The sequence below is a fragment of the Diospyros lotus genome, chromosome 7 (genome assembly GCF_014633365.1).
Source record: "Diospyros lotus cultivar Yz01 chromosome 7, ASM1463336v1, whole genome shotgun sequence".
NCBI lineage: Eukaryota > Viridiplantae > Streptophyta > Magnoliopsida > Ericales > Ebenaceae > Diospyros > Diospyros lotus.
In genome coordinates, this window is record NC_068344.1 from 16,191,315 (window position 1) to 16,217,488 (window position 26,174).

At 36.2% G+C, this 26,174-nt stretch overlaps 1 protein-coding gene across 1 annotated transcript; it reads left to right on the plus strand.

Annotated features, from left to right (window-relative positions):
* Positions 1-3,917: 3,917 nt before the first annotated feature.
* Positions 3,918-4,379, plus strand: LOC127805577 (uncharacterized). The gene has a single exon (XM_052342331.1). It carries the CDS (start codon positions 3,918-3,920, stop codon positions 4,377-4,379), a length of 462 nt encoding a protein of 153 aa, XP_052198291.1.
* The last annotated feature ends 21,795 nt before the right edge of the window (positions 4,380-26,174 follow it).

The window sequence follows — 26,174 nt, forward strand, 5'->3', positions numbered from 1 at the left end:
CAATGCTCTTGATTTTAATGATTTTCATACTTGTGTAGACTGCATAAAGGGAAAGTAGACAAACAAGTCAAAGAAAGGTGCCAAGAGGAGTACAAAAATATTGGAGATCATATATACGGATATTTGTAGTCCAGATATGGACGCGTATGGTCAGAAATACTTCATCTCATTTATTGATAACTAGTCACGATATATGTATCTCTACTTGCTTCATAACAAAAACGAAGCATTAGATACCTTTAAGGTTTTCAAGGAAGAAGTTGAGAAACAGTGTGATAAGCACATTAAGATCGTGAGGTCAGATAGAGGTGGAGAGTATTATGGAAGATACATTGAGGATGGACAGGCACCTGGTCCGTTTGCTAGGTTTCTCAAGAAAATTGGGATTGTGGCCTAATACACTATGCCAGGGTCTCCAGACCAGAATGACGTAGCTAAAAGGAGAAACCGAACATTATTGGACATGGTGAAGAGTATGCTTAGCAGCTCCAAGCTTCCTAAATCTTTGTGGATTGAAGCTCTTAAAACGACAGCGTATATATTAAACCGGGTTCCAACCAAGGCTGTCCCTAAGACGCCATTCGAGTTATTTAAGGTTGGAAACCGAGTTTGCGACATATACCACTTGGGCATGTCCGTCTGAAGTAAGAGTTTACAATCCACAAGAAGGAAACTAGATCCAAGGACTGTAAGTGGGAATTTCATTGGATATGCAGAAAAATCCAAGGGATATAGATTCTATTGTCCATCTCACATCACTAGGATTGTGGAATCAAGAAATGCAAAATTTCTTGAGAATGACTTGATTAATGGGAGTAATCAATCTCAAAATTTGGATTCTTCTGAGAAAGATTATTCAAATATTCTAACTCCTATTCCAAGTGAAAGACTGACTGAAGTTCATAGTACCCCTCAAGATCAAATGGGTGTTCTACAACTAGTCTTTGATATTCCACAAGCTGCTGCTAGCAATCTAGAAGATCCAGTTGTGCAATATACTCCTCATGAAGATATTGACACAACATTAAGAAAATCAACTAGAATAAAGAAATCGGCCATACCTAGTGACTATGTTGTGTATCTTCAAGAATCTGACTATAACATTAGAGCTGAAAATGATCTTGAAACGTTTTCACAAGCCATGAGTTGCAATGAATCCAAATTGTGGTATGATGCTATGAAAGATGAGATGAATTCCATGGCAATTAATGGAGTCTGGGATCTTGTTGAGTTTCCTAATGGGGCTAGGGCCATTGGCTGTAAATGGGTCTTTAAGACTAAGAAAGACTCATTAGGCAACATTGAAAGATATAAAGCAAGACTCGTTGCTAAAGGATTCACTCAAAGAGAGGGAATCGATTACACGGAGACATTTTCGCATGTATCCAAGAAAGATTCTTTCCATATTATAATGGCATTTGTAGCACATTTTGATTTGGAATTGCATCAAATGGATGTGAAAACTGTGTTCCTTAATGGAGAACTAGAGGAAGAGCTTTATATGAAACAACCAGAAGGATTCTCCTCTAGTGATGGTGAACACTTGGTATGTAAGCTTAAGAAATCCATATATGGATTGAAACAAGCCTCCCGACAATGGTACTTAAAATTTCATGATATTATCTCTTCATTTGGTTTTATAGAGAATGTCATGGATCAGTGTATATACCAGAAGGTTAGTGGGAGCAAAATATGTTTCCTTGTCTTATATGTGGATGATATCCTACTTGTAACCAATAATAAGGTTTGCTATATGAGGTGAAACAATTTCTTTCTAAACACTTTGATATGAAAGATATGGGTGAGGCATCTTATGTCATTGGCATAAAGATCCATAGGGAAAGATCTTGAGGCATTTTGGGACTGTCTAAAGAGACCTATATCAACAAAGTGTTAGAGAGATTTCGAATGAAAGATTGTGCACCTAGTGTAGCACCCATTATGAAGGGTGACAAGTTAAATTTGGATCAATGCCCTAAAAATGAACTTGAAAAGGAACAAATGCACAACATTCCATATGCTTCAGCTGTTGGAAGCCTAATGTATGCTCAAGTTTGCATAAGACCTGACATTGCATTTGCAATAGGAATGTTGGGAAGATATCAAAGTAATCCAAGTTTGGACCATTGAAGGGCTGCTAAAAAGGTTATAAGGTACCTTCAAGGGACTAAGGACTACATGTTGTGTATAAACGGACTGATCATTTGGAGGTGGAAGGTTACTCGGATTCAGACTTTGTTGGTTGCGTTGATTCTCGAAAATCAACATCTGGATACATTTTTATGTTAGCCGGCAGAGCCATGTCTTGGAAGAGTGCCAAACAGAGTTTAGTTGCTACATCCACTATGGAAGCTAAGTTCGTTGCTTGTTTTGAGGCTACATCACACGGTGTATGGTTGAAGAGTTTTGTTTCAGGGCTTAGAATTATTGATTCTATATCTAGGCCACTTAAGTTATATTGTGACAATTTTGCTGCTGTTTTCTTGGCTAAAAAACACAAGAGTGGTAGTTGAAGTAAACATATCGACATTAAGTATTTAGCCATAAGGAACATGTGAAGGAAAATAAAGTGGTCATAGAACACATTAGCACTAAATTGATGATAGCTGATCCTTTAACTAAAGGCATGCAAATTAAGGGTTTTAAGGATCACGTAGAACGAATGGGAATTGGTCTCATGATATGATTTAGTTGTATGAACAACTATTGATGTAATGAAACTCTTATTTAGTTGTTTGTTGATTTCTCATTTTGGGTGTACACATTTACGTTTGAGAATAACAAACTGTTTTGGACCCGAATAAACATAGGGTTTATTCATAAAGTTGTGTTATCACATTGGGACTAGTGGGAAGGAAATTAGATGCATTTTGATACATGGAAGGTAATACTTAATTGTAGAGGACTTATCACCATGATTCATGTATTTGATTCTTTCTTAAGAATAAGGAGATATGGATATAAGGTGTTTAATTGGTCAGATAAAATGTACGGACTAAGTGGGAGACTGTAATTATCTATTAGATTAATTGCATTTATTGTAATTATCTTTAGTATAATTGTCATTAGGTGGTCCTATTTATTTGAGAAATATCTTTTAAACCATTAGGCAATTATCTCCTATAGTATTTATCCACTTGATAAAGAGTGATAATTGTCTTTTAAATTGAATCAAACTAATTTGATGGGATTAGTTTGAATGAAGATAGACATTAAATAGTCTATAAATAGAGGGTTCCTCTATTAGAAAAATAATATAGTCATACAGACAGTGGAAAGTAGTTTGGGTCCCCAATCAAGTTCAAATTTGAGGGCATACACCATCGTTGTGCATTTGGCTGATTGATTGGAAGCATCCAACTGAATTGCAGTCAGGTTTTTCATACAAATAATGGCTGGAGGTAAGAGTGTTTATTTTAATTTTTCTTACAATAATAATATGTTTTGCTTTACATTGATGAGAGGAAAAATTGACTCGAGTTTAAACAGATAGGCCTCACCACCTATATTCAGATTGCATGGACAAAACTACCATCTGATAGGTAGTATTTTTCCGCCTGAAGGAGATGTGCCGAAGTTTGCTCAATTGTATATTTATGACACTGAAAATGAAATGATGAATGATACGATCTGTGAGGTGATTATCTCTACTTTTTAGCTTTCAACATGTTTAGCACTTGTGAAGTTTTTTCAACTAATGGCATGTTCCTTTATTCTGTATTGGTTATGATAAGAAAAATAGTGACATCAACACTCTTCATGCGAAAATTGTCCCCGACTTGAAGTCGATGCTAGACCAAAGTAATGTGTTGGTTAAGTCGTTCATAATGGTTAGAGATAAAATGCATGAATAAGACATTTCTGATGTTAGGCTCAATTTAATTGGTAGAAGGGGTCACGATGTAAGGACATACAATATGCCATCCACAAATGAAGTTGCGGCACTTATCATAGGGGATTTCGATTTGGCTATTGGTGAAAGAGATATTTTAGTTAAAACTCAATCTGGAGAACTGAAACGAATAAATGAGCTCAATGCTTCATACCTATCTCTTCAATATCCATTGCTTTTGCCATACGGGGAAGATGGTTATAGGGAGGATATTCCATTAGCAGATTCAAAATCAATTGCGTCTGCTCGAAGAAAAAAAGTTAGTATGAGGGAGTACTTCACCTATAGATTGCAAGAAAGAGACTGTGAATCACCACATATTCTATTCTCTAGGAAACTTTTCCAACAGTTTGTGGTCAATGCTTACACGATGGTTGAATCGTCAAGCTTGGCTTATTTACGAACTCATCAAAAAGAGTTGAGATTAGAAATGTACAGTGGCTTGATAGATGCAGTATTACGAGGAGAGACTAACCCTTCAACGTAGGGTAGGTGTGTGGTTTTTCCATCTTCTTTCACTGGCGGTGCATGGTACATGATACAGAACTATCAGGACGCAATGGCGATATGTAGGTGGGTTAGTTATCCAGACCTGTTCATTACATTTACATGTAATCCGAAGTGGCCGGAGATAGTTCGTTTCGTTGAGAATAGACAATTGAGACCTAGTGATCGTCTGGACATAATTTGTCAAATTTTTAAGATCAAATTAGATCACTTGATTAAAGATCTTCATCACAATAAGATTTTTGGTACAGTCAAAGCAGGTATTCTATTTAAGATTAGCAAAAAATGTGATTATCATTTGCTATTATTTATAGCCTAACATGCAATTATTTTTCCAACTTAGCTATGTATACAGTGGAATTCCAAAGCGTGGACTGCCACATGCGCACATTTTGATATTTTTGTCTAAGAAAGACAAGTATCTAACCGGAACTGACATTGATTGAATAGTATTAGCTGAGATTCTAGACAAAGATTCTAGGGCTGGCAATTTTGGACACGACACGACACGAAGTTAAGTGGGTTAGGGTTGGAGTTAATCGGGTTCGGGTCATAAACGGGTCACCCGTTTATGACAAGATTATTTTCGTATCTTAGGCGGTCAACCTGTCTAACCCATTTAGACACGAAATGACATGTTTAATTAAACGTGTTAACGGGTTGACCCGAACACGTTAACACGATTATATACGAAATGACACGTTTAATTAAAAGGGTTAGTGGGTTGATCTGAACACGTTAACATGATTATATACGAAATAACACGTTTAAAACTAAATAACACGTTTAACAGGTGACACAACACGATCCATTTAAATTAAACAGGTTAAATTGGTTAACAAGTCACACGAGACGACATGACACGTTTAGTTAAAGGGGTTAAACGAGTCGTGTCGTGTTACACTTTTAATAAACGTGTCATGTTCGAGTTTAAGGAATTTGACACAATTATTAAACGGGTCGTGTTTAGGTTAGCCTGATACGTGTTATACGTGTGTCTCGACACGACACGATTACGACCCGCCAACACGAATTGCCATCCCTAAAAGATTCTGACCCAAGATACTATTCAGCAGTTCATGATTTCATGGTGCACGGCCCATGCGGCAGTTTGAGAAACAATTCTCCTTACATGTCTAACGGCCGGTGTACAAAAAATTTTCAAAGAAGTTCGTAGAATCTACTAATGTTCACGATGATGGTTATCTAATGTACTGAAGAAGAAATGACGGTAAAACTGTGTTGAAGAACAGTGTTGAGCTTGACAATAGATATGTCGTGCCCCATAATAGATATATGTTGTTGAAATATGGTGCTCATTTGAATGTAAAGTGGTGTAACCAATCCAAATCTATCAAATATTTGTTCAAATATGTTAACAAAGGACATGATCGAGTTATTGTAGCTTTTTACAAAAGCAGTGAGGATAATGATGTGGGTAAAAATGTTGATGAAATAAATATGTACTATGATTGTAGGTACATTTCACCATGTGAGGTAGCCTGGAGAATTTTTGGGTTCGAGATCCAATACAAAGATCCTCTTGTTGAGCGTTTGAGTTTTCATCTTCCAAACCAACAAAATGTTGTGTTTTCCGATTCTGATCTGATTGATCAAGTTGTAAATCGACCTTCTGTGAACTAGAGCGTGTTCCTTGCGTTGATGGATGCTAATAAAATATACCCTAAAGCAAGAGAACTAACTTATGCAGAATTTCCCAACAAATTTGTTTGGAGGCAATCAATCAAAGAATGGCACCCGAGGAAACGCGGATTCTCTATTGGACATATATTCTACCTACCTCCGGGTTGTGGAGAAATGTATTACTTGAGAAGCCTTCTAAATATAGTTCATGGGCTAACAAGCTTTGACGAATTGAAATGTATTGGCGTTGTTCAATACAGTTCTTATAGAGATGCTTGCTACCCACTTGGATTGCTAAATGATGACAAAGAATATGTTGATGGTATCATCGAGGCAAGTCATTAGGGATCTGCACATTGTTTGATAAGTCTTTTTGCGACTTTGTTGTTGTCTAATTCTCTATCTCGACCTGAAATTGTGTGGGAAAAATGTTGGCAATACCTCTCCGATGATATACTTTACAACTGACGAAACATATTGCAACATGAAGGTATTCAATTATATTTTAATATTTGTTGCTACATAATTTAGCATTCAATAGTATTATGACAACGTTTCCAATATTTTTTAATTGTGTCCACAATATGCAGAATTGGAATTGACTGAAGAAGAAATAAAGGGTTATACTCTTGTGGAGATAGAAAAGATACTAAGAAGCAGTGGAAAGAGTCTGCGAGATTTTCAATCAATGTCGTTCCCAGATGTTGAATATTTTTCCTGCTATCAAAATAGACTTATGCAACATGAATTACGATACAACAAAAATTCTATGTCCCAAGAGCACATTAAATTGGTATCTAATCTGAATGATGAGCAACGACATGTCTATGACATTGTAATGAATGCGGTGAGGTTGAATAGTTGGTACTTTTTTGTATACGGATATGGAGGAACTAGTAAGACCTTTGCGTGGAAAACTCTATTCGCAGCTCTAAGATCGAAGGGAGAAATCGTGTTGAATGTAGCATAGAGTGGAATAGCATCTCTCATTCTACCCAGTGGTAGGACTACTTACTCTAGATTTGCAATTCCACTAAATTCGAATGAAGATTCAACTTGCAACATTAAATAAGGAAGTCCTCTTGTAGAGTTAATAATCAGAAGCAGTCTTATCATTTGGGACGAGGCTCCTATGATGAATAAATATTGTTTTGAGGCTTTGGATAGGAACATGAGAGATATTTTAAGATTCAGTAACCCCAATGAGTTTAGAATTACCATTTGAAGGGAAGGTAGTCATCCTCGAAGGGGACTTTCGACAAATATTACTTGTGATTCCAAAATGTACTAGACAAGATATCGTGCTTGCAACCATCAATTCATCGTACCTATGGAGAAATTGTAAGGTATTGAGATTGATAAAGAACATGAGGCTCCAAAATGTTGAATCTGATGAAGACTTGATCAACTTAAAGTCTTTTTTCTGAATGGATAACAAGCATAGGGGATGGAACAATTGGTCGTCCGAACGATGGTAATGCGGTTATTAATATACCGGATGACCTGTTGTTGAATGCATCAGATGATCCTGTTGCATCAATTGTAAATATCACGTATCCAAACTTTACTTTTAATGTCAATGAAACTGAATATCTTTAAGGTAGAGCTATACTAGCACTGACTCTTGATGTTATGGAGACTGTCAATCAGTACATCATTTCACTTAATGTAGCTGAGGCAAATACATACTTAAGTTCAGACACAACTTGCAGATCATATTACAATGTTGATCTTTTACAAGCCTTCACACGCCTGAATTTTTAAATGAAATTAGGTGCTCTGGCATGCCGAACCATGAATTGAAGCTAAAGGTTGGCACTCCGGTTATGCTGTTGAGAAACATAGATCATTATGTGGGGTTATGCAATGGTACTAGGTTGGTTATCACAAGAACTGGAAATCACGTTCTTGAGGCAAAAATTCTGACAGGTAGCAATGTTGGATATAAGGTTTTTATTCCAAGGATGACATTGACCCCATCTGACCCTAAGCTGCCTTTCAGATTACGAAAGAGGCAATTCCCTCTTATTGTGTCGTATGCAATGACAATCAACAAAAGTCAAGGTCAATCACTGTCTCATATTGGATTGTACTTGAAGAAACCAGTTTTCAGTCACGAACAATTATACGTAGTTATTTCTAGAGTTACAAATCGCAAAGGATTGAAAATTTTGATTTGTGACAAAGATGGGAGCCAGACAAATTCAACAACAAATGTAGTTTTTAAAGAGATTTTCCAAAATTTATAATAGTTCTCTCAAGATGTATTAACTTTTAAAACAAATGTATCACATTACCATATTGACTTCTTAAAATTTTATTATTGTCGTCTTTATTTACACATACAAAAATTATGGTTGTCAATTTTAAATAAATTCAATGCATAAGAACTTCCATGCATCGCACGGGTGATAAACTAGTTCATTAATTAAAAGAAATGAATGCACTAAGTGAGTGAGAGAACGAGGGGCATTCTCCTCAAGAGGATTTTTCCATCAGACTAGCAACCTCTATTTTGTGCATCTTTTGGATATTTATAGGTGCTTGAATTTGAATTTTAAGACACCTACAACCTTCGAAAACTCTTATGAAAAAGTTTTCAAATCTAATCGGCTTTTTTTATATATTTATATATGTATATATGAAGAACATGATAGAATTGAACAAATATAGCACACACCAAGAGGGGGGATGAATTGGTATAAATAAAAAAAATTCTTTTGAGAAGAGAAAATACTTTTGTAAAGTAAAGAATAAAAATAAAATCTTATTAATAAATAAGCAAAGTCAATAGAGCAAGGATGCAATCATAAACGAGAAAAGATGAAGAACAGTGAAGACACAGATTTATAGTGGTTCAGCCTTCCAAGCTTAGTCCACTACCTTAACTATCCACTAAGGATTTTTAAAACCACTTTCACTATCAAACCCCCTACTCAATACGAGCAGGTCCTCTAGTCCTTGACTAGGCAGTGTACAACCTCCCAATTTAATGGTCCCTTTAGCTACTGCTAGGAAAAATACAGAAATTGAAATAGAGATTCTAAGAGTACAATTCTTAGTTACAAACTCTCTCTTTAAATGAATGATCGAGGCTTAAAAGTAATGGAACAGTTAAATATCAAAGCCTCTTAAATGAAAATACAGAGAGAAAAAGTTAAGAGCTCGATGTAACAGTGAAAGCACGATGATTCAAAATATTCAATATTTCTAACAGCTTTCAATGCGTCTTCAACCACCTATTTATAGTTGATGGTGGGCAAGATTGAATTTTGGACCGTTGTGGGTAGTTGGGCGAGCATTTAATGCACCAAAAACTAGCCGTTATAAGTTTCTGTGAAACACATAGTCGACAGAGAAAATAGCTTAGTCAACTATTTTATCAAATAAAACTGACCATAGTCGACAGATACAAAATCATAGTCGACTATTTCTAACACAAATTTTTCATAGTCGACAGATACAAAGGCATAGTCGACAGATGATAAAATATGAAGAGAATTTTGAATTTAAAGAACAAAAATAGTCGACAGATGAAAAGTCATAGTCGACTATCCTTACTTGATAGTCGACAGATGCCTTAAATAGTCGACAGATCAAAAAAACATAGTCGACTATCCTCATAACATAATCGACTATTTTTAGGCATAGTCAACAGTATTAAACCACATAGTCGATTATCCTTTTAAAAACATTAAAAACCTAACAAATCCTCATTTTGATTCTTTTGAAAGCAAGTTGAGATTATCAAAAGATGTCTATTTTTAAATGAACCACACTCAACTATACTCAAAATTCTTCTATAGGATTTTATACCTTGCTTCAAAATTTACATATTAAAAATTTATTTTCTCATTCATATAATCCATATTGTAGAGATTGATTTTCATATAGTCATTATCAAAATCATTTTATTACTAAGAGTAAAATATCAGAACATTCTTTTTCTTGTCTATACGAACGACTAATATATAATTTGAAGCTAAAAATATAGATAATTTTAATGAAAGAATGTTTAGATAGTATTTAATAAAAATTTGTTTGTTTGAAAATGCAGAATAGTCTCACTTAATACAATCTCAGTGGCTATATTTTTCAAATTTTTGAAACTGTTAATCGAGTAAAATCAAGATTACTCAAGTGGTTTTAACATTTAGTCGATCAAACGACTTATTACTTGAGTACTAAATAATCTTACTCAAATAAGATTATCATACAGATATTTCATTACTCGACTATTCAACTTAGTTACTCAACTAAAGGAAATAATACTCGTTTAATTAACAAATGTCTCTTAGTCAATTAACTTTTTAACTAATTTATTACTCTAGGAATGTTACTCAATTATATAAATATGTTACTTGACTAAAAATATATTACTCGATTAAAAAAAATCTCTTAGTTGATTAACACTTTTAATTACCTTATTATTCTAAAAATGTTACTCAATCATATGAATATGTTACTCGACTAAAAAGATATCATTCGCTTAAAAAAGATCCCTTAGTTGATTGATTTTTTTTTTAAGTACTTTTGCTGCTTAAGAATGTTGCTTGATTACTCAAATATGTTACTCGCCTAAAGCAAATATTATTCAATTAAAAATAATATCATAGCCGATTAAATTTTTAAATACTTTTACTGCTTGAAAATATTACTCAATTACTCGAATATGTTACTCAATTACAATAGATAGTAATCGATTAAAAAAACATCTCTTAGTCAATTAACTTTTTAAGTGCAGAAAAGTAATACTTGATTGACACACATAATACTTGATTAAAATAACTCTTAATTGATTAAATCTTTTAGTACTACATTTTCAGTATACTTTACTTCACTAATTAATGTTCATTACTCTTGTAATATTTGAATGTGAGTTAAAACTTGAGTAATGCAGAGTATTACTTAACTAACTTTTTCCTGATGTTTTGTAACTTTAATTACTTGATTATTGATTTCAAAACTCAATTTCTTAACATTAAATACTCGAGAATTAATCATTCAACAGTCAACTATCATGTTTTAAATCCTTCATACACTCGAATGATTTGCTTATCAAGTAATAAGTACTTAACCTTTAATTCTTTCACAACATAATTAAATTTTAAAATATTTGAATGAATTTATTAGAACATTAAAAACCTTTAGCACTTGATGTTTTTCTTTCTAAACATCAAATAGATTTGAACTGCTTAAAGAATTTTCAAATGATTTTTCAGAACTCAAGTATCATTATATTGAATAAATATATCAAAATCATTTTTACTTGAGTTTGTACTTCAAAACCTTGAAGGAATGTATAATCATACATTCATTCATTCTTAAAGAATTTTATATCAAAATGATTTTTGCTCAAATATTTAAAGTATTCAAACCTTAAGTGTTAATCCTTCAAATTTCCAAAACATTTGAGTGAATGTATAATTTTCACTTATCCATTCTTTTTGAATGGATGTATCAAGGATTGAGAATTCAAGGACTTGATTGTATCTCTTAAACATCAAGTACGCAATTTGAACATTCACATTATTTGAAACACATTTCTTTAACACTTCCAAATGCATTTCTTTTAAACCTTAAGTTTTAAGATGATTACTCAAGCAATACTATTTTGATACTTGAATAATGCTTTAATTTAAGCTTACTCTACATGTTACTTGATTAACACATGTTTGAATACTTAGGATATCATTTTTAAGTCATTCAAATATATTCAAGTATACTCTAAGCACAAGTCATTTGATTTCACTTATATGTTATGGACACTTAGGTTAATCCTTGAAAATCTAGAGTAACATATTAAAATTAATCCTATTGAAGCTCATGTCTTCCAAGTATTTATTAGGTAACGGAGAGAGTTCATTAAACTTTTGCATTTTTCTCATCATCAAAACATCCTCAAAATCAAACTCAACAATCTCATTCAAAAACCTTATTGGAAGCTGCGGATGAAACCAAACAAGAAGTTAGAATTATAAAGAAAATTTCATAACCAAATCCAAGTTAAGAAAGAATGGTGGCTGTTATTTGGTGTCACAAGAAAGGTCACACAAAGAAACACTATTACAAGTGGAAAAACTCCTAGAAGAAGAAATGTGACAAGAATATAGAAAACAGTGACAAAGAGACAGTTGCATCTACATTTGAAAAGGTTATTATTATTATTGACAAGAACTTGGTAGGTTTCTCAAGTTGTTGTTGTCTGGATACAATAATTAAAATTTGTTTGTTTTGAAAAAACTCAACAAAAGGTTAACAATGCCAGGGAGAGAACAAGGTCGTCTAGGAGAGTGTCGTGAGAAGATCGATCCATTGTTTGAAAGAAGCCAACTATCCTAGAAAAGACAGTGTACAAGACAAAAATAGGTTAGAAGGCAAGTGGGGATTTCTCCCGTGCAAGACCTTCAATACTTAAGTCAAAATGTGACATGGTGAAGTTCGAATGTAACAAAAGTATGTAGAAGGATGTTAGGTAGTCCAGTGAGTGGTTCTCAGGAGAAAGGGATTTCTTCCAGGAGAAGTTGAGTTACTAGGGTGTCCAAAATAAGAAAGGTTAGGCTAGCTGGAAATGATCCCCCATATGTGAAGGGTGTAGGGGTATTTATAACCTTTGTGATTGGGATATGTGGCATGCATGCAGGATGTGGTGTTTTTTCAATCGCAAGCCGCGATATTGTCTCGGCCACACATGGTTGTCCTGGAGTTAAGCTTGGAATAGTGTTTTCATTAAAAATCCCCCTAGAGGACTGCTCCCCTAAAGGAAGGAGAATATGTTTCAGGCAGGCCATGTTGTGCGAGATAATGTTGGGCAAAGTTATAATATTCCAGATTTTCTAAAAGTCTCAAGTGTAATTTAACCTGGGCCATAAGTGAAATTTTTAGATAAATTCGGGTTATAGTATAATTTCTACAATTATCAGTACTAAATCAACTGTGGGGAATGCCCTACAGCTTAGATAAATAAGGAAATGGATATGGGATTGACGAGAGTTTCGAGATGTGAATTATAGCATAAAAAAATTAAATCAGAAACGATTTTCAGTACAGCTAAAATACAACTATGATTTGGGCTGAAAAACTGAATTATCGTAAGAGACTTTTGGGAAGTCAATAGAACACCGAGGGGGCTCTGATTTTATGCAAGGATCAACCCTGAAGTGGTTTCGAGATGAAACAAATGTCCGGTGAGGGCACAAGGATGAAATCGTCCTTATCAAGTAAGCCTTGAGTTATTAATTGTAGATTTTCAATATTGTAATGCAAATTAAATTGACGTTTGAGGGCATATTTGCAATTAGGGAATTGCTCAAGTGAAATAGAGATGAAATTACAGTTTAAATGTATAATTTCTTATATATATTGATGTAATATATACTATTATATATGTATATATATAGTTGTCCCCGTGAGAGGCCATGCCTCTACATCTTCATAGCCGAGATTTGCGCAAGATTTGGAGAGATTTGGCAACGAGATTTGAAAAGAGAAATCCATGGGAGATCTGGGGTAGTTGAAGCAAAGGAGCAGGGAGCAAGATTATGATGTATAATTTATACATATATATATATTAACGTTTCATGGAAACCAAGCAACAGCTTGCCTAAAAATTGGCAGGGGCTTTGTCTGATCAAGAGAAGCAGCAAGCAAATGGGAGGAGATTGAGAAAGAGAGAGAGAGAGAGAGAGAGAGCTGGGGCTGATGGCAGCCAAAGGAGACAGCCATGGTTGCAGGCGGTAAGCGGTAAGCTGCCATGGCAGCAAAGCTGCTGTTACAACAACCGCGAGTGGAGTAGGCGCGGCAGCGGCAGCCAGCAATGGCCGTGACGAAGGACGGCAAGGGTGTGGGCAACAGCCGACGAGGCCGTGGTGGCATTAGGTGCGAGAAGGAAGGCCGACGAAGCTGGGCTGTGTGCGCACGGCATTATGTTACAGGAAGAAGAAGAAGGAGAAGAAAAGAATGAAAAAAAGAAAGGAAAAGGAAACAAGAAATAAAATAAAAATAGAAAAAGTGAAGAAAATAGGGGAAAAGTCTCCGAAAAATCTCAAAAATATACAGAAATTAATTTGGAGCTAGGAGAGCATACCCGAGGCCAAGAAATTATCCGAGCGTGCATTTCAAGATTAGGGCACACATATAGAGGAAGCCTGATATGCTAAGTTAAGGTAAATAAAATTTCCTATAAAATTCTAAAAAATCAGGAAAGTTATTTTATGAATTGTTATAGAGAAATATTTATTTTAGATTTATTGAAGAAAAATAGGAAGAAATAGAGGAAATTCATGAAAAATTAGGAAAAATAGAATATTGATATCCTTGAATAAATATGATGAGGTTATGAATTAAGAACATTAGAAGCTTGGCATGAGAATCAAAATATTTTATGACACATTTGAGGCAAGTGGTTTGATCCAAAACCCAATTTCATGTAAATGATTTGATCATGTTGTCATGCCTTAATGTGAATATATATATGTATAATGCATTTACATTCTATGATGAAATGTACATATGTACACGATAATATTATTAATCATGCATTCGCATAAGGGTTTGAGAGTACGGGCCGGTACTGCTGCTCTTCCAAGGATGCACCCATACATCTCGGCATGTGGCAGAAAGCCGTAAAAATGGGGAATAGCATTAAGGTACAATCGGCTCAAACTGAAATGAAAGGAAAATACATTTTACATATTGCATACATGCATAAAACAGGTTTATTATACCCTTACTTAGATGATTCATCATCTAACTTGGGTTTTGCCCTTGGAATATTTAAACGTTCCAAATGAATATTGTAATAAAAACAAGGATGAATGATGCATGAAATAGCACTTAGCAAAGTGCATGATGAATTGATTGTATGTTATGTAGCCCATGTATTTAAGTTCTACTATTTTGAATTCTGAATATTTTAAGGAATGATGATGTATAACCTTATTTATGGTTAATATTAAAGTTAAGGTTCGATTTTACCTTTCGTATTTGATGTTATGATGATTTCATTTGAAATAGATGAATGAAAATTTTGGGATGGATATGAGAAATGATATGGTTCAGCTGTAGTTTGAATAGAAATAAAATTTATTATCCCAGAATTGTCCTAAGTTATAACACGCCTGAGAAAGTGGGGTGTTACAAAAGTTGTGAGAGAGTAGGTTCTCTCTTAATTTTTCCCAAGAGAATGGCTTGACTGAGTGGATCCTAATGTGCGAGGTTTTTCTTTGAGAATATTGACCCAAAGAATACTGTATGTCCTGAAGTCCTTCGGGAGAACTTCCTCTCCCTAGGAAACTCTTTTGAGAGAATGACTTTTTCTAGGATAATGCCTTCTTCGGGATAACTCCTCCTCAAAAGATATGCTATAACAATGGCTCCCCACTCTTGTCTTTGACTGAAAGTCAAAAGGAAGAGTACCCTAAGAGTGGTAGAGTTGCCCCGGAGCGGCCAAGACTTGCTCAAATTTAGTGCTTCGATTAGCTAGAAGAAAAAATGAGTTGCCTAGGAAAAGAGTGCATGTTGCTAATATGAGAGAGACACATTTCTAGTCTAGAAAAGGCACAGACATAATGATTGCACATCATTTTTCTTTTTGGGTAAGGGGTTTATAAATTGCAGAGGGCCCCCCTGTGGGTCCTTACTTTATGCCCTTGCTAAAATTCTAGTGCATTAAACTCACCTTAGAGAACTTCGTTTCCCGAAGAATGTCCACACTAGTTCCCAAAGAAGTTATTAACCAGTTGCCTAGAAGAATTTCACCTAGAGGAGTTGTCTAGGAGAATCATTCTAGAGGATTTTCTTGTTTCTCAAATAACCTCAACTCTTGATTCTTGTTAGGAAATAGATAATTTAAGGGCAATGGTTTAGGTAAGGATTGCTGAAAATGAAAGGTTGGTTTGTGAAGCTTGAGAGCGTAACAACAATAGCAGTTGTAGGAGCAGCAGCAACAACATCAACAATAAGAAGAAGCTGATGAAAGCTAAGGGGAGGCTGAAATCCCCTTAGCAAGAAGTAAGAGGGTGAGGGACAAAGCTGTTGTTAATGATGTGTCCTAATGCTAGATTTAGATGACGTCTAGTGGACTTGTAATAAAATACATTTGATGTATCTTTATATATAATTAATAAAATATAAGTTTATTATCATTCATAAACTCTCTAGTTTCTTGTATAAATGAGTCATCGGATCTCCTATATTGAGAGTCTTATTCTTACAGTGTTAAGAATCTGTGATGAGATTATTTAATAACATAATTTCTTAAATATTTATGGTCCTTAGATTAATCGGATGGGAACTTTGATTAGTTGAGTATGGATTTATTCTAATCTACCTTGAAATTTTTGTGATATTCATTGTGGAGTTATAAACAATTGTTATTTAATTATTGTGAGGTCATTTTGAGTATAACTTTTTGTATTTGTTAATTCTAAATAGTGGATTTTAGTCAAAGTTTTCCTTGTTATTTTTTGCTTTTTTTTTGCGTTAAATCTTAATTTGTATTTTATTGTGTGATTATTTAATATCACAGTTTTACTCATTTAATTTCATAACTATTACTCTTTTATTAATTATCTTCTTTATTCTATTTTAAAAAATATTTCTCATTTTCATTTTCTTTCTTTTTTTCATAGAGTTGTCTTTTAAACTTTTTTCTTCCTTTTTCTTGTTTTTTCAATTATAAATATAGATTTAACTTATCCATTTTTTTTTCTCCACATGTGTAAAACTCTAAAAATTTGGGATAATTTACAATTTTTAAAACATATTTTTTTATGAGACAAATCAGTAAAATAAATAAATTAGAAATTTTATTTATTTGTTTTATGTGAAATTTCATTTATGGTATTGACAATTAAATAAGGGGGTAAGTACAATAAATTGAATAAATAAAAAATAAAAAATTAATTATTTAATTTATTAAAGGGTAAATTGCATTGACAACTCCTAGGTTTGATATAATTATAAAAACACATCTCATATTTCAAAATTTATAGAGACTAACTCTACCATTGCAGTTAAAGAAAAATGGACAATTTTACCCTCATTTTCTTTCCCAACTCTCATCCGTTGTCGTCTCCCTCGTCTTCCTCTTCTATCTCACAAAATATATTTTTTATTTAGATTTTATTCTTATAATTGAAAAATGCTTTTTGTAAAATTTGAAAAAAAAAAAATTCTAATAGCAAAAAATATATAATTGAAATTGAAAATATATAATTAAATATTACAAGAATAAGTAAATAATAGAAAAAAAATATTCTAGATCACAAAAAAATCATTTCTAAATATTTATATATAAACTAAATATATATAATATTTTCTTTTTTAATGAAATATGTATAATATTTTCAAAAAAATGTCTTTAATTTATAAACAATTTTAAATTGTAATAAAGTTACACAAAAAATGTACTAGATTCCATTGACAACAGGGTTATATTTTGAAATTTATTGTTGATTGAATTGTAGCCAAGAGAAAGAAAGAGAACTAGGTTCAATGCTTAGCATAACTAATGGTGTGGCTTGAAAAAAAAAGAGAGGGTGGAATAGACAACTCCTAAAAATTGGAAACCCCAACACCAAACGAAAATTAACACTTGAAACCCTAGCTAGCTGAAGCAATTGGAATCCCAAACATCGAGCAAAAATTAACACTTAAACCACAATTAGAGTTTACTATGTACCACTAGTAACAAAATGGAACAAACCCTAGCAATTTTGCTGACTTGGGTTTCCATTGTTAGAAATAAATGGGCAAAGAAAAGGAAGAGAATAGGAATATTAAGAAGATGATGATAAAAAACAACAATTCACCTATCAAATTAGTCGATGACGACCTTCTCTCTGTTGGAAAAGAAACCTTTTTTGCACACAAGAAGAGAAAGGCCAGGAACCACCAGAAGAGATTGGTAGTAAGGGGCTCGACTCACGAGCCGAATGAGCTGAAGGGCAGAGTACCAGATGAGTAGTTTGCAAGACAGAAGATAGTTAGGGGGCCCATAGGTATTTCTCCCATGCGGGCCTTCCGATGCCTAAATCAGTACATGTCACAAAGAAATAAAAATATAATAGGATGTAGTATGCACTGTGAGGAGGTGCATAGGTGAGCTGTATGAGTAAACTGTGTAGATGGACTCCTCATGTAAGTGATAAAGAAAGATATAGAGATAGATTGGACAACCGATATGGCATGAGTAGGGCACGTGGTCGGCACATAACACGCAGATACTGGGAGTGTGAGACTCTTCTACTACACCCGATGGTCCCAGATATAGGGAGTGTGAGACTCTTCTACTGCACCCAATGGTCCCAAGGTTAGGCATTCATAGAGGGCCTTGGTGAGAAAACCCCAATCGGGAAGGGTCCCAAGAGGAAGGAAAGCCTTGTGAGGCTAGCCTGATCACGACAAGAGGTTAGATCTTTGTGGGCCTTTGGGTTACCCGGGGGGTTACTGTAGACTTGACCAAATGCTTACGTAGATAACCTAAGGTCATTTGCGGGTACTTGTGAAGGAGATGCATGTGGGTGCGGTGAGGGTCGCGTGGTCCTACTAGGGAATGATTAGTGTGTGGTAAGGGGTCGCGTAAATCTTAGCATGGCATGGTTGGCGCGATGTAGGGCATATGAGAGCAAGCTAGCATGCTTGGTGTGGCATGGGCCACATGTGGGGCTTCTTAGGGCGCGAATGGGAATGGCTAAGGTCTCGAGAGAATCTTCAGGGCTCGGGTCTTTGGGTGACTTGGGTGAGTCTTCAGGCCATGCGCGGGTCTTCGGATGACCCACACATGGATTGTTGTTGGTGTGCGTGTGCGACCGAGGCTTATGCTCACCATGCACACAACTAGAAGGCTCTCGTGGCCTGACTCTCCCTCTAGGTCTTTTTCGAAGGGTTTTTGGAGTCTTCTGATGACTTCTTTTCTAAAGGGTCTAAGTCTCCCAGAAAAGCTGAAGACTCATTACAGCTAAGAGGCCAAAAGACCCCCTGCAAGGCCATGGTCACCCTATTTATAGGGCTGATCACCTCGCATTCTTCTTTTTCCTTATTTATTTTACATTTTTGATTACTTTGGCATTTTCCCTTGGCTCTGAAGGCAGTGCCCCGATGAATGTTTGGCCATGGGCATGTTTCTCGAGGGATTTTCTAGGGACTTGTCTAGGAGAAACTATCCTGGGGGCTATGCTACAACATAAAGAAAGAAAAGAAAAGTAAAGAAAAAGAAGGCAACGACTAATGCTAATAATGGGTTGCAATTGGAAATAAGTTGGAATGAGAAAAAAAAGTAAAAAGAGAAAAAGAAAGAAGAAAAAGGGAGAGATCAATCAAGATTGACAATTCAATCATTACTAGGCCTGGACCTATAGTGAGGCCTAAAAGGCAGTTGTATAATGACTAGAAATTCTCCTTAATTTTTCTTTTATTCAACTGAAGCATGACATAGCATAATTCCCAAATCTTGTACACATCACTCGGGCCCATCTACCCATAAGACACAAATAGAACAATATGATTCAACAAGATATGACAATGCCCTCCAAGGACACAAGACAAGCACAATCACCCAAGAATCTTTCAATCGGAGGATCTCTGTACACACCATTTTTCCATGAAGGATTAAACTCAGTTGGACCCACCCTTAACGATCGCTTTGCCCTTACCTGGAATGATTTAAAGTAAGGGTGAGTCACAAAACTCAGCAAGCATAAATATTGAAAAGGTAAGAGAGCTGGGGAAATAACCCAAACCACCTGCACGACATGTGCATATACATATACACATCCAAACCATGGGCATCCAACCATCTAGTATACGCATAAGTAAACATGCACATGATGGTCCTCCGGGCCCACATAAGACACACTAGCACTCAAGTCCCTAAATCCAAACCTGCCTGCTTGTGACGACCCAAATTTTCCTCAACTTTTATTTACAAACACTAATATCTCAAATACATGGGCTAAAATCTTGCCCCACAATTTTACAATAGCGGAAGCAAATTAATTAAAAATACACATTTCAGGGGCATTTCCTTACATAACAAGCCATGAATCAATCAAATATAACAAACCACAATATCTGAGCCATTGACCACAACTCACCCTCAAAGATCTTTTCTGTCGAGATTGCCTTGTACACATAGCCACCTAAGACCAACACCCCAAAGAACCCATCCTCGACATCAGCTCCCATACCTGGAATGATGTTAAAACAAGGTGAGCCATAAGGCTCAACAAGCATAATAGAAGAATAAAGATAAGGTTGGGAACAAATCTCTTACATTGGATACTGTAACGCCCCGGTCCCACTCGCGGGTGTTACCGACGATAATCTCCTGGATTCCTCGCCCCAAAGCCCGGATTTGAAGGGTAAACTATGTTTCATGACGAAACGTCCTAGGTGGGAACTAGGCTTCGTCTGGCCCTTCGCTTACCCAGGATCCATAAACACCCTAGGACCTCGCGAGTTTCTTATGAATGAAGAAATAACCCGCTACACCTCCTAAGGGCCTCAAGATGCTTCTTAACACCGGGCTAGACTAAGGGGAAACTCATACTCAAAAAATCCTTCAATTTTCCAACATTTCATCACTCGGGGACTCCTTCGAGGAATTTTATAAATTCTTCTATAGCCCAAAATCTCCCAAAATTGGGCCCTATTATTCCCCCTTTTATTCCCCTAATTTTTTTTTTCGCGCGGGCCCCACGGCCGGCTGGGCCCTCCCTAGGCCCGGCCGCACGCTGCCTGGGGCGGCCGCAGCCCGCGGTCGCGTGGGCTGGCCCCACCAGTGGCCACGCGGCCGGCCGTGCGGCTGGCCGCGTGCACCTGCGCGGGCCCGTGCTTGCCGCACGCGCGCGCGCCCCTGCTGCTGCTGCCCTGGCCTGCTGCTCCAAAAATCCAGCAGCCTCCTTTTTTTTGAATTTCCAATTTTCCACCACCCCAAAAAACTCCCAAATTCTCCAGATTTTTCTTTCCATATATACACATCAAAATGTACCCCTTGGGCTTAAAGAAACCCTTACACAAGGCATATACAAATTAGGCAAAAATTACACCATTTGGAAAAATATTCAAATTTCTTCATGCTCAAGCCTCTTTCTCTTGCCAAACCCTTCCATAGCATGCTTTAATACCTACAAGAGGTCAAAATAAACCTCATGAGCTCCAAGAGCTCAGTAAGGGTGCAATGACATAAAGTATGAAAATTAACAATATAGATGCCAATGCCATATGCAAGTGCCTAGGGTTCCAATACCTCAACCCTCAAGGTTAAAGGCTTCAACATACCCACCCCAACACACAACTTCATGGCCATGAGTCTCATACACACAAGCATATGCAAAGCAAGCACAAAAATGTTAAAATGCATACAAGAGTCTTGCTAGCCACCATCCACTTGGGGCTTTCCCCTTACCTCAATACTCCATGGATCTTCAAGTTTCCAACAACTTCAAGCCTCCAAAATCACTTCCCTTAATTTCCTCAAACTCCTTCATGAAAAACAAGCCTAGGATCATAAAGAGATCCTTTAAAAATGAGAAATACAAGAAGATTATATAACCTTTACCTCTAGGCTTCTTGGACTTCTTCTTCTTCTCTTTTTTCTTCTTCTTCTTTCTCTCTTCTTCTTTCACTTGAATGGGAGAACTCTCCCACCCCTATACCTCTCTCATATATATATATATATATATCTTACACCTTTCTCCCAACCTCCAAGGTTTAATATGAACCTTTGGATCTCTCTTGAAATGAGAGAATTAATCCCCACCTCTCATTAAAATCCTTATTCTTCCATTTACATAACACACCACATATATATGTATGCATATATATCTTGAAAGTCAAGCCTCCCAACACCATCATCACACTCTTTAATGGCTTGAGTGACTAAAATCACATAATATCTCTTTAAATTAATCCCTCATTTTCACTCATAAATGCTTGACCATTTTCTTTTCTTTTTGCATTTTTCTTTTAGGCAACATAATGATTGCCCTTAATAAATGCTTGAAAGACCACTTTACTTTCCTTTTTGAATTATCTTAATTCACTTTATCTTCTCCCAACATCCACATATATATGATCATGTATGGCTCCACCCATGCACATACACATACATACATGATCTTTCTTCCCAAGACTATGCCAAGTGTCATCACTAGACACCTACTTGGCCTCCAATCCTTAATCTTGGCCATTGGATAATGTCTTCCATCTCAAGACACAATTTTTCTTTTCCAATTAATTTTCTTTTCTCTTCCAACATCATAAAGGCCTTCATTAATGGTGAGAGACATAAATATTTTCTTTTGGAATTAAAGAAAAGCCACCATCATTGCCTCATTAAATGCTTGAGTGACTAATAATCTTTTTCCTTTAAAATTTCTTTAATCACTCATATATTCTCAAAATACCTACACAATACTCATGCCCATAGATACACTTATGCACAACCCTTTACACATGCACATATATACATGCATGCCTCCCATGACCAAAACCTTGTCAAAATCACCATTAAGACTCCCTTGCTTGATTTATTTACCAAAATTAATTTCTAACCTTTCACTTCAAGGTCAGATTCATCCCGGCACCTAGCTGGGACTTCTGTCCATACCAGAGCCGCTTCCATCATGCTAGCCTCACAACACCTGACCACCCTTCAGGCTCCAGCACTTTGTCTGAGGCTATCGGCAAAACCTGCGTCCCATTCAATTTTTTCGTTGTATTATAGCGATACCGAAAACTGTCTCTAGTCCAATTTCTCTTGACACAAAAAATCATATCTCGGGACGCTCACTCGTCCCATGCCTTTTTTCCCCATTTGAAGAGAAAGAAGAAAGAAAGCAATGAAGAAGTCTTCCATTGAGAAGAAAGAATAAAGAAGAAAGAAAGGTAAGAAAGTATGTGTCTTGGCCATTTTAAGGCTAAATTTCCTTTCTTGAAATTTCTTTAATACTTTGTGATCCATTATATGGCTAGATTCTTTCGATGGGAAGAGTTAGAAGTGAAGCTAGGAAATTCTTAAAGCTTCAAAAGAAATGGAAAAGGTAAGGGATGGCCCCATGGGATGGTGGCCTTGCATGGTTGTAAGTATGTTTATAAACTTTTCATGTTGAATTAAGCATGCTCCTCATGTACATAATAGCTATGGCCATAGGGATTGTTAAGATACATGGTGGAAATGGGTAGGTTAAGGCTTCAAACCTTGAGAGGTTGTGAGAGCATGGAAGACCTAACTACATTTGCATGCACATGCCATTACATGATTTATGTTTATGTTCATACTTATTGCATAAGCACCCTTATTGAGCTTAATGGCTCATGAGGTTTTTACCCTCATATGTAGATTGTGAAAGCATGGTAAAGTCAAGACAAGGTGAAATGGCATGGGAAAGCATGGAAGAAGATTCGAGTGTATATTTTAGCTTGTGGAAACTTATGTGTTTGATGTGTGTAATGTAAATTTGTTGTTAGTTGAAGTCTATGTTGTATTTATACAATGAGATAGTGGCTTATGGCACGTTGGTGCCTAGGTCGAGTGAGGTCTCATTTGGTGTGTATGGTGGGAAGCACTAAGAAGTTAAATCCTATGATTTATGGTTGGAAAATAGTGGGTGTTTGATGTATGTTGTGGAGATATCAAGTATATTGTTTAGGCCTTAATTATGGAGAATTAAAGGCAAAATTTGGATGAAAGTGAGGCATTTTAATTAATTTATTTTTCTGGAAAGTTTGGGTTTAAATGCCTAAGAAAAAAAAAATGCAGAAGCAGCAAAAGGGGCAGCCAGCAGCAGCAGGCTGCTGGGCGGGCGTGCGCGGGCGGGCGGCTGCATGGCCTCGCGCGGGCAGGCGCGGCCAGCACCAGTAGGGCCCCAGGGCACGCCGTGGGCCCCGCCGGCCAAATTTTAAAAAAAAATTGAGAAATTTGGGGCGTTTCTTAATTGAATTTGGGCCCCGGAGGAATTTTCAAAGTAAAGGGATTTTTCGGGCATTTTTGAAGAAAATGCCAAAATCTTGGAAATTTGAAAATGATGAGTTTTTCCTCCAAAATTGGTGATCCATCAATGGATTGGTTTAAATGGTGGTTTTTGGAGCCCGGTAAAATTCTTGGTCGAAAAAGAATTAAATTCAAATGAGAAAATAATGATTGGGCGTCTTCGCGAGATTTCTTTTAACCAAACGCGGTGTGGTTTAAAGCCCAATCCTGCTAGAAAATCCTAGGGTTTAAGGGAAGGGAAGGACGAGCCTTAGTTCCCACCTAGGGCGTTTCTTCTTGAAACATAGTCCGCCCTTCATCTCAGACCGGGCAGGTGGATAATTCGGGTAATTGTTCACGAGTAACACCCGTAAGTGGGAGCGGGGCGTTACAGATACACCCTACTAAATGTCGTGCAAAACATTAACATACACCCCGCCAAATGTCATGCATGAATACAACAATGAATTTAGTTAACTGGAAACATCACCATTAAGCCGCCTGAATCTGCAAAATTAAGAAAATAATTAGAGGGCACAAGGAGGTTTTTACGCAAACACTCTGATGCTTAAGTCAGACACTAAGTATGATGAAATAAACTGTATTGAAATCAGTATTAGAAACATTATTGTCCTTTTTCATGAATCAGTGCCTGGTTATTTATAGAGAAATATAGAGTGATATAAAGTGTAACAAAATTTGGATTTTTATAGATAACACTTATCTTGATTAATCATAATTTAACTAAGATTAGATTTGTTATAGATGGCATCTATCTTTTATAGATGATATTTATCTTGATTAATCCTAATCTGGTTGAGATTAAGATTATTATGGATGATATTTGTCTTTTATAGATGATGTTTATTTTGCCCTTTTTTGAGGATGAAATTTCATAGAGATGATATTTATCCCAATATTTCAAAATCAATTCAGAATTATAATTTTTTTTATAGATAATTGATTATCCTCTCAGAGAAATTTGCGAATCTTGGAGTTATCTTGTTTGTGTGTTTTTGTGGGACCCCTCCCCCCGACACGTATGGGAAATTTATACCTTTCAACCCAAAAGATCGTTTTGGGCTCTTGGACTTTTGATAGGTATTTACTTATAACACAATACCATGTAACCAGATATCCAGTGTTTAAAATAAATATACCAATGCACATAACGATCCTTGGGGCCCACATAAGAAATGCACATCCTAGCACCCAAGTCTCAGTATAGAAACTTGTCGCACCCATAACTGGCTAACATAAAACACATGAGCCCAAGGCCCTCACAACATAATCCACATGAGCTCAAGGCCCTCACGACATAATCGACATGAGCCCAAGGCCTTCACAACATAATCCACATGAGCCCAAGGCTCTCATAACATAATTCACATGCCAGAGTTCCAGAGCCATAGCTACCCAAAGCCTAGTTCCACTCATAGTTATTGAGGGTCAACTCTATACCACATCATAACGAAACCATGCAATAACTACCCGGAGCCCAGCTCGACTCATAGCTATCGAAGGCAACTCCATGCCACATCATAACGAAACCATGCAATAACTACGCAGAGCCCAGCTCGACTCATAGCTATCGAACGCAACTCCATGCCACATCATAACGGAACCATGCAATGCAACAAATAATAAATGCAATGGCATAGTAAGCATTAATGTTACATTGACCCACTATAAGCCAAGCATTAGATCATGCTTCGCCCACGTAGGAATAAGCATCCAATGCAATGCTAATGTACCTAATCATTCTAAAGTGTTCGTGTCCAAGCATTCACGGCTTATGTACCCCCAATGATGCAAGCCAAATCCCATGCACTGCAATGCCAGGCAGTATGTCACATAACGAGTGCGCAATCGAAAGTGACAAAGCACTCATCGACAGTCCATGACTAAGAATAACTGGTCGATGGTCGTCCTTGACTCGGTCGATGGTTCGCTCTAGTGTCACCAAATGGTCAACACGTCACCTCACCGGTCAACAACTCATGTGCCCCGCTACCACGACTCACACATGTGGGAATCCGTAACCACAATCAAATTTTATCTACCCTCTAGGAACCTAATCCCAAATTGGTTCAGCATTATTGCAAAGGAAATAAGAGCTGTATAATATCTCGTAAGCTTTTACCCATAAAATCCTAG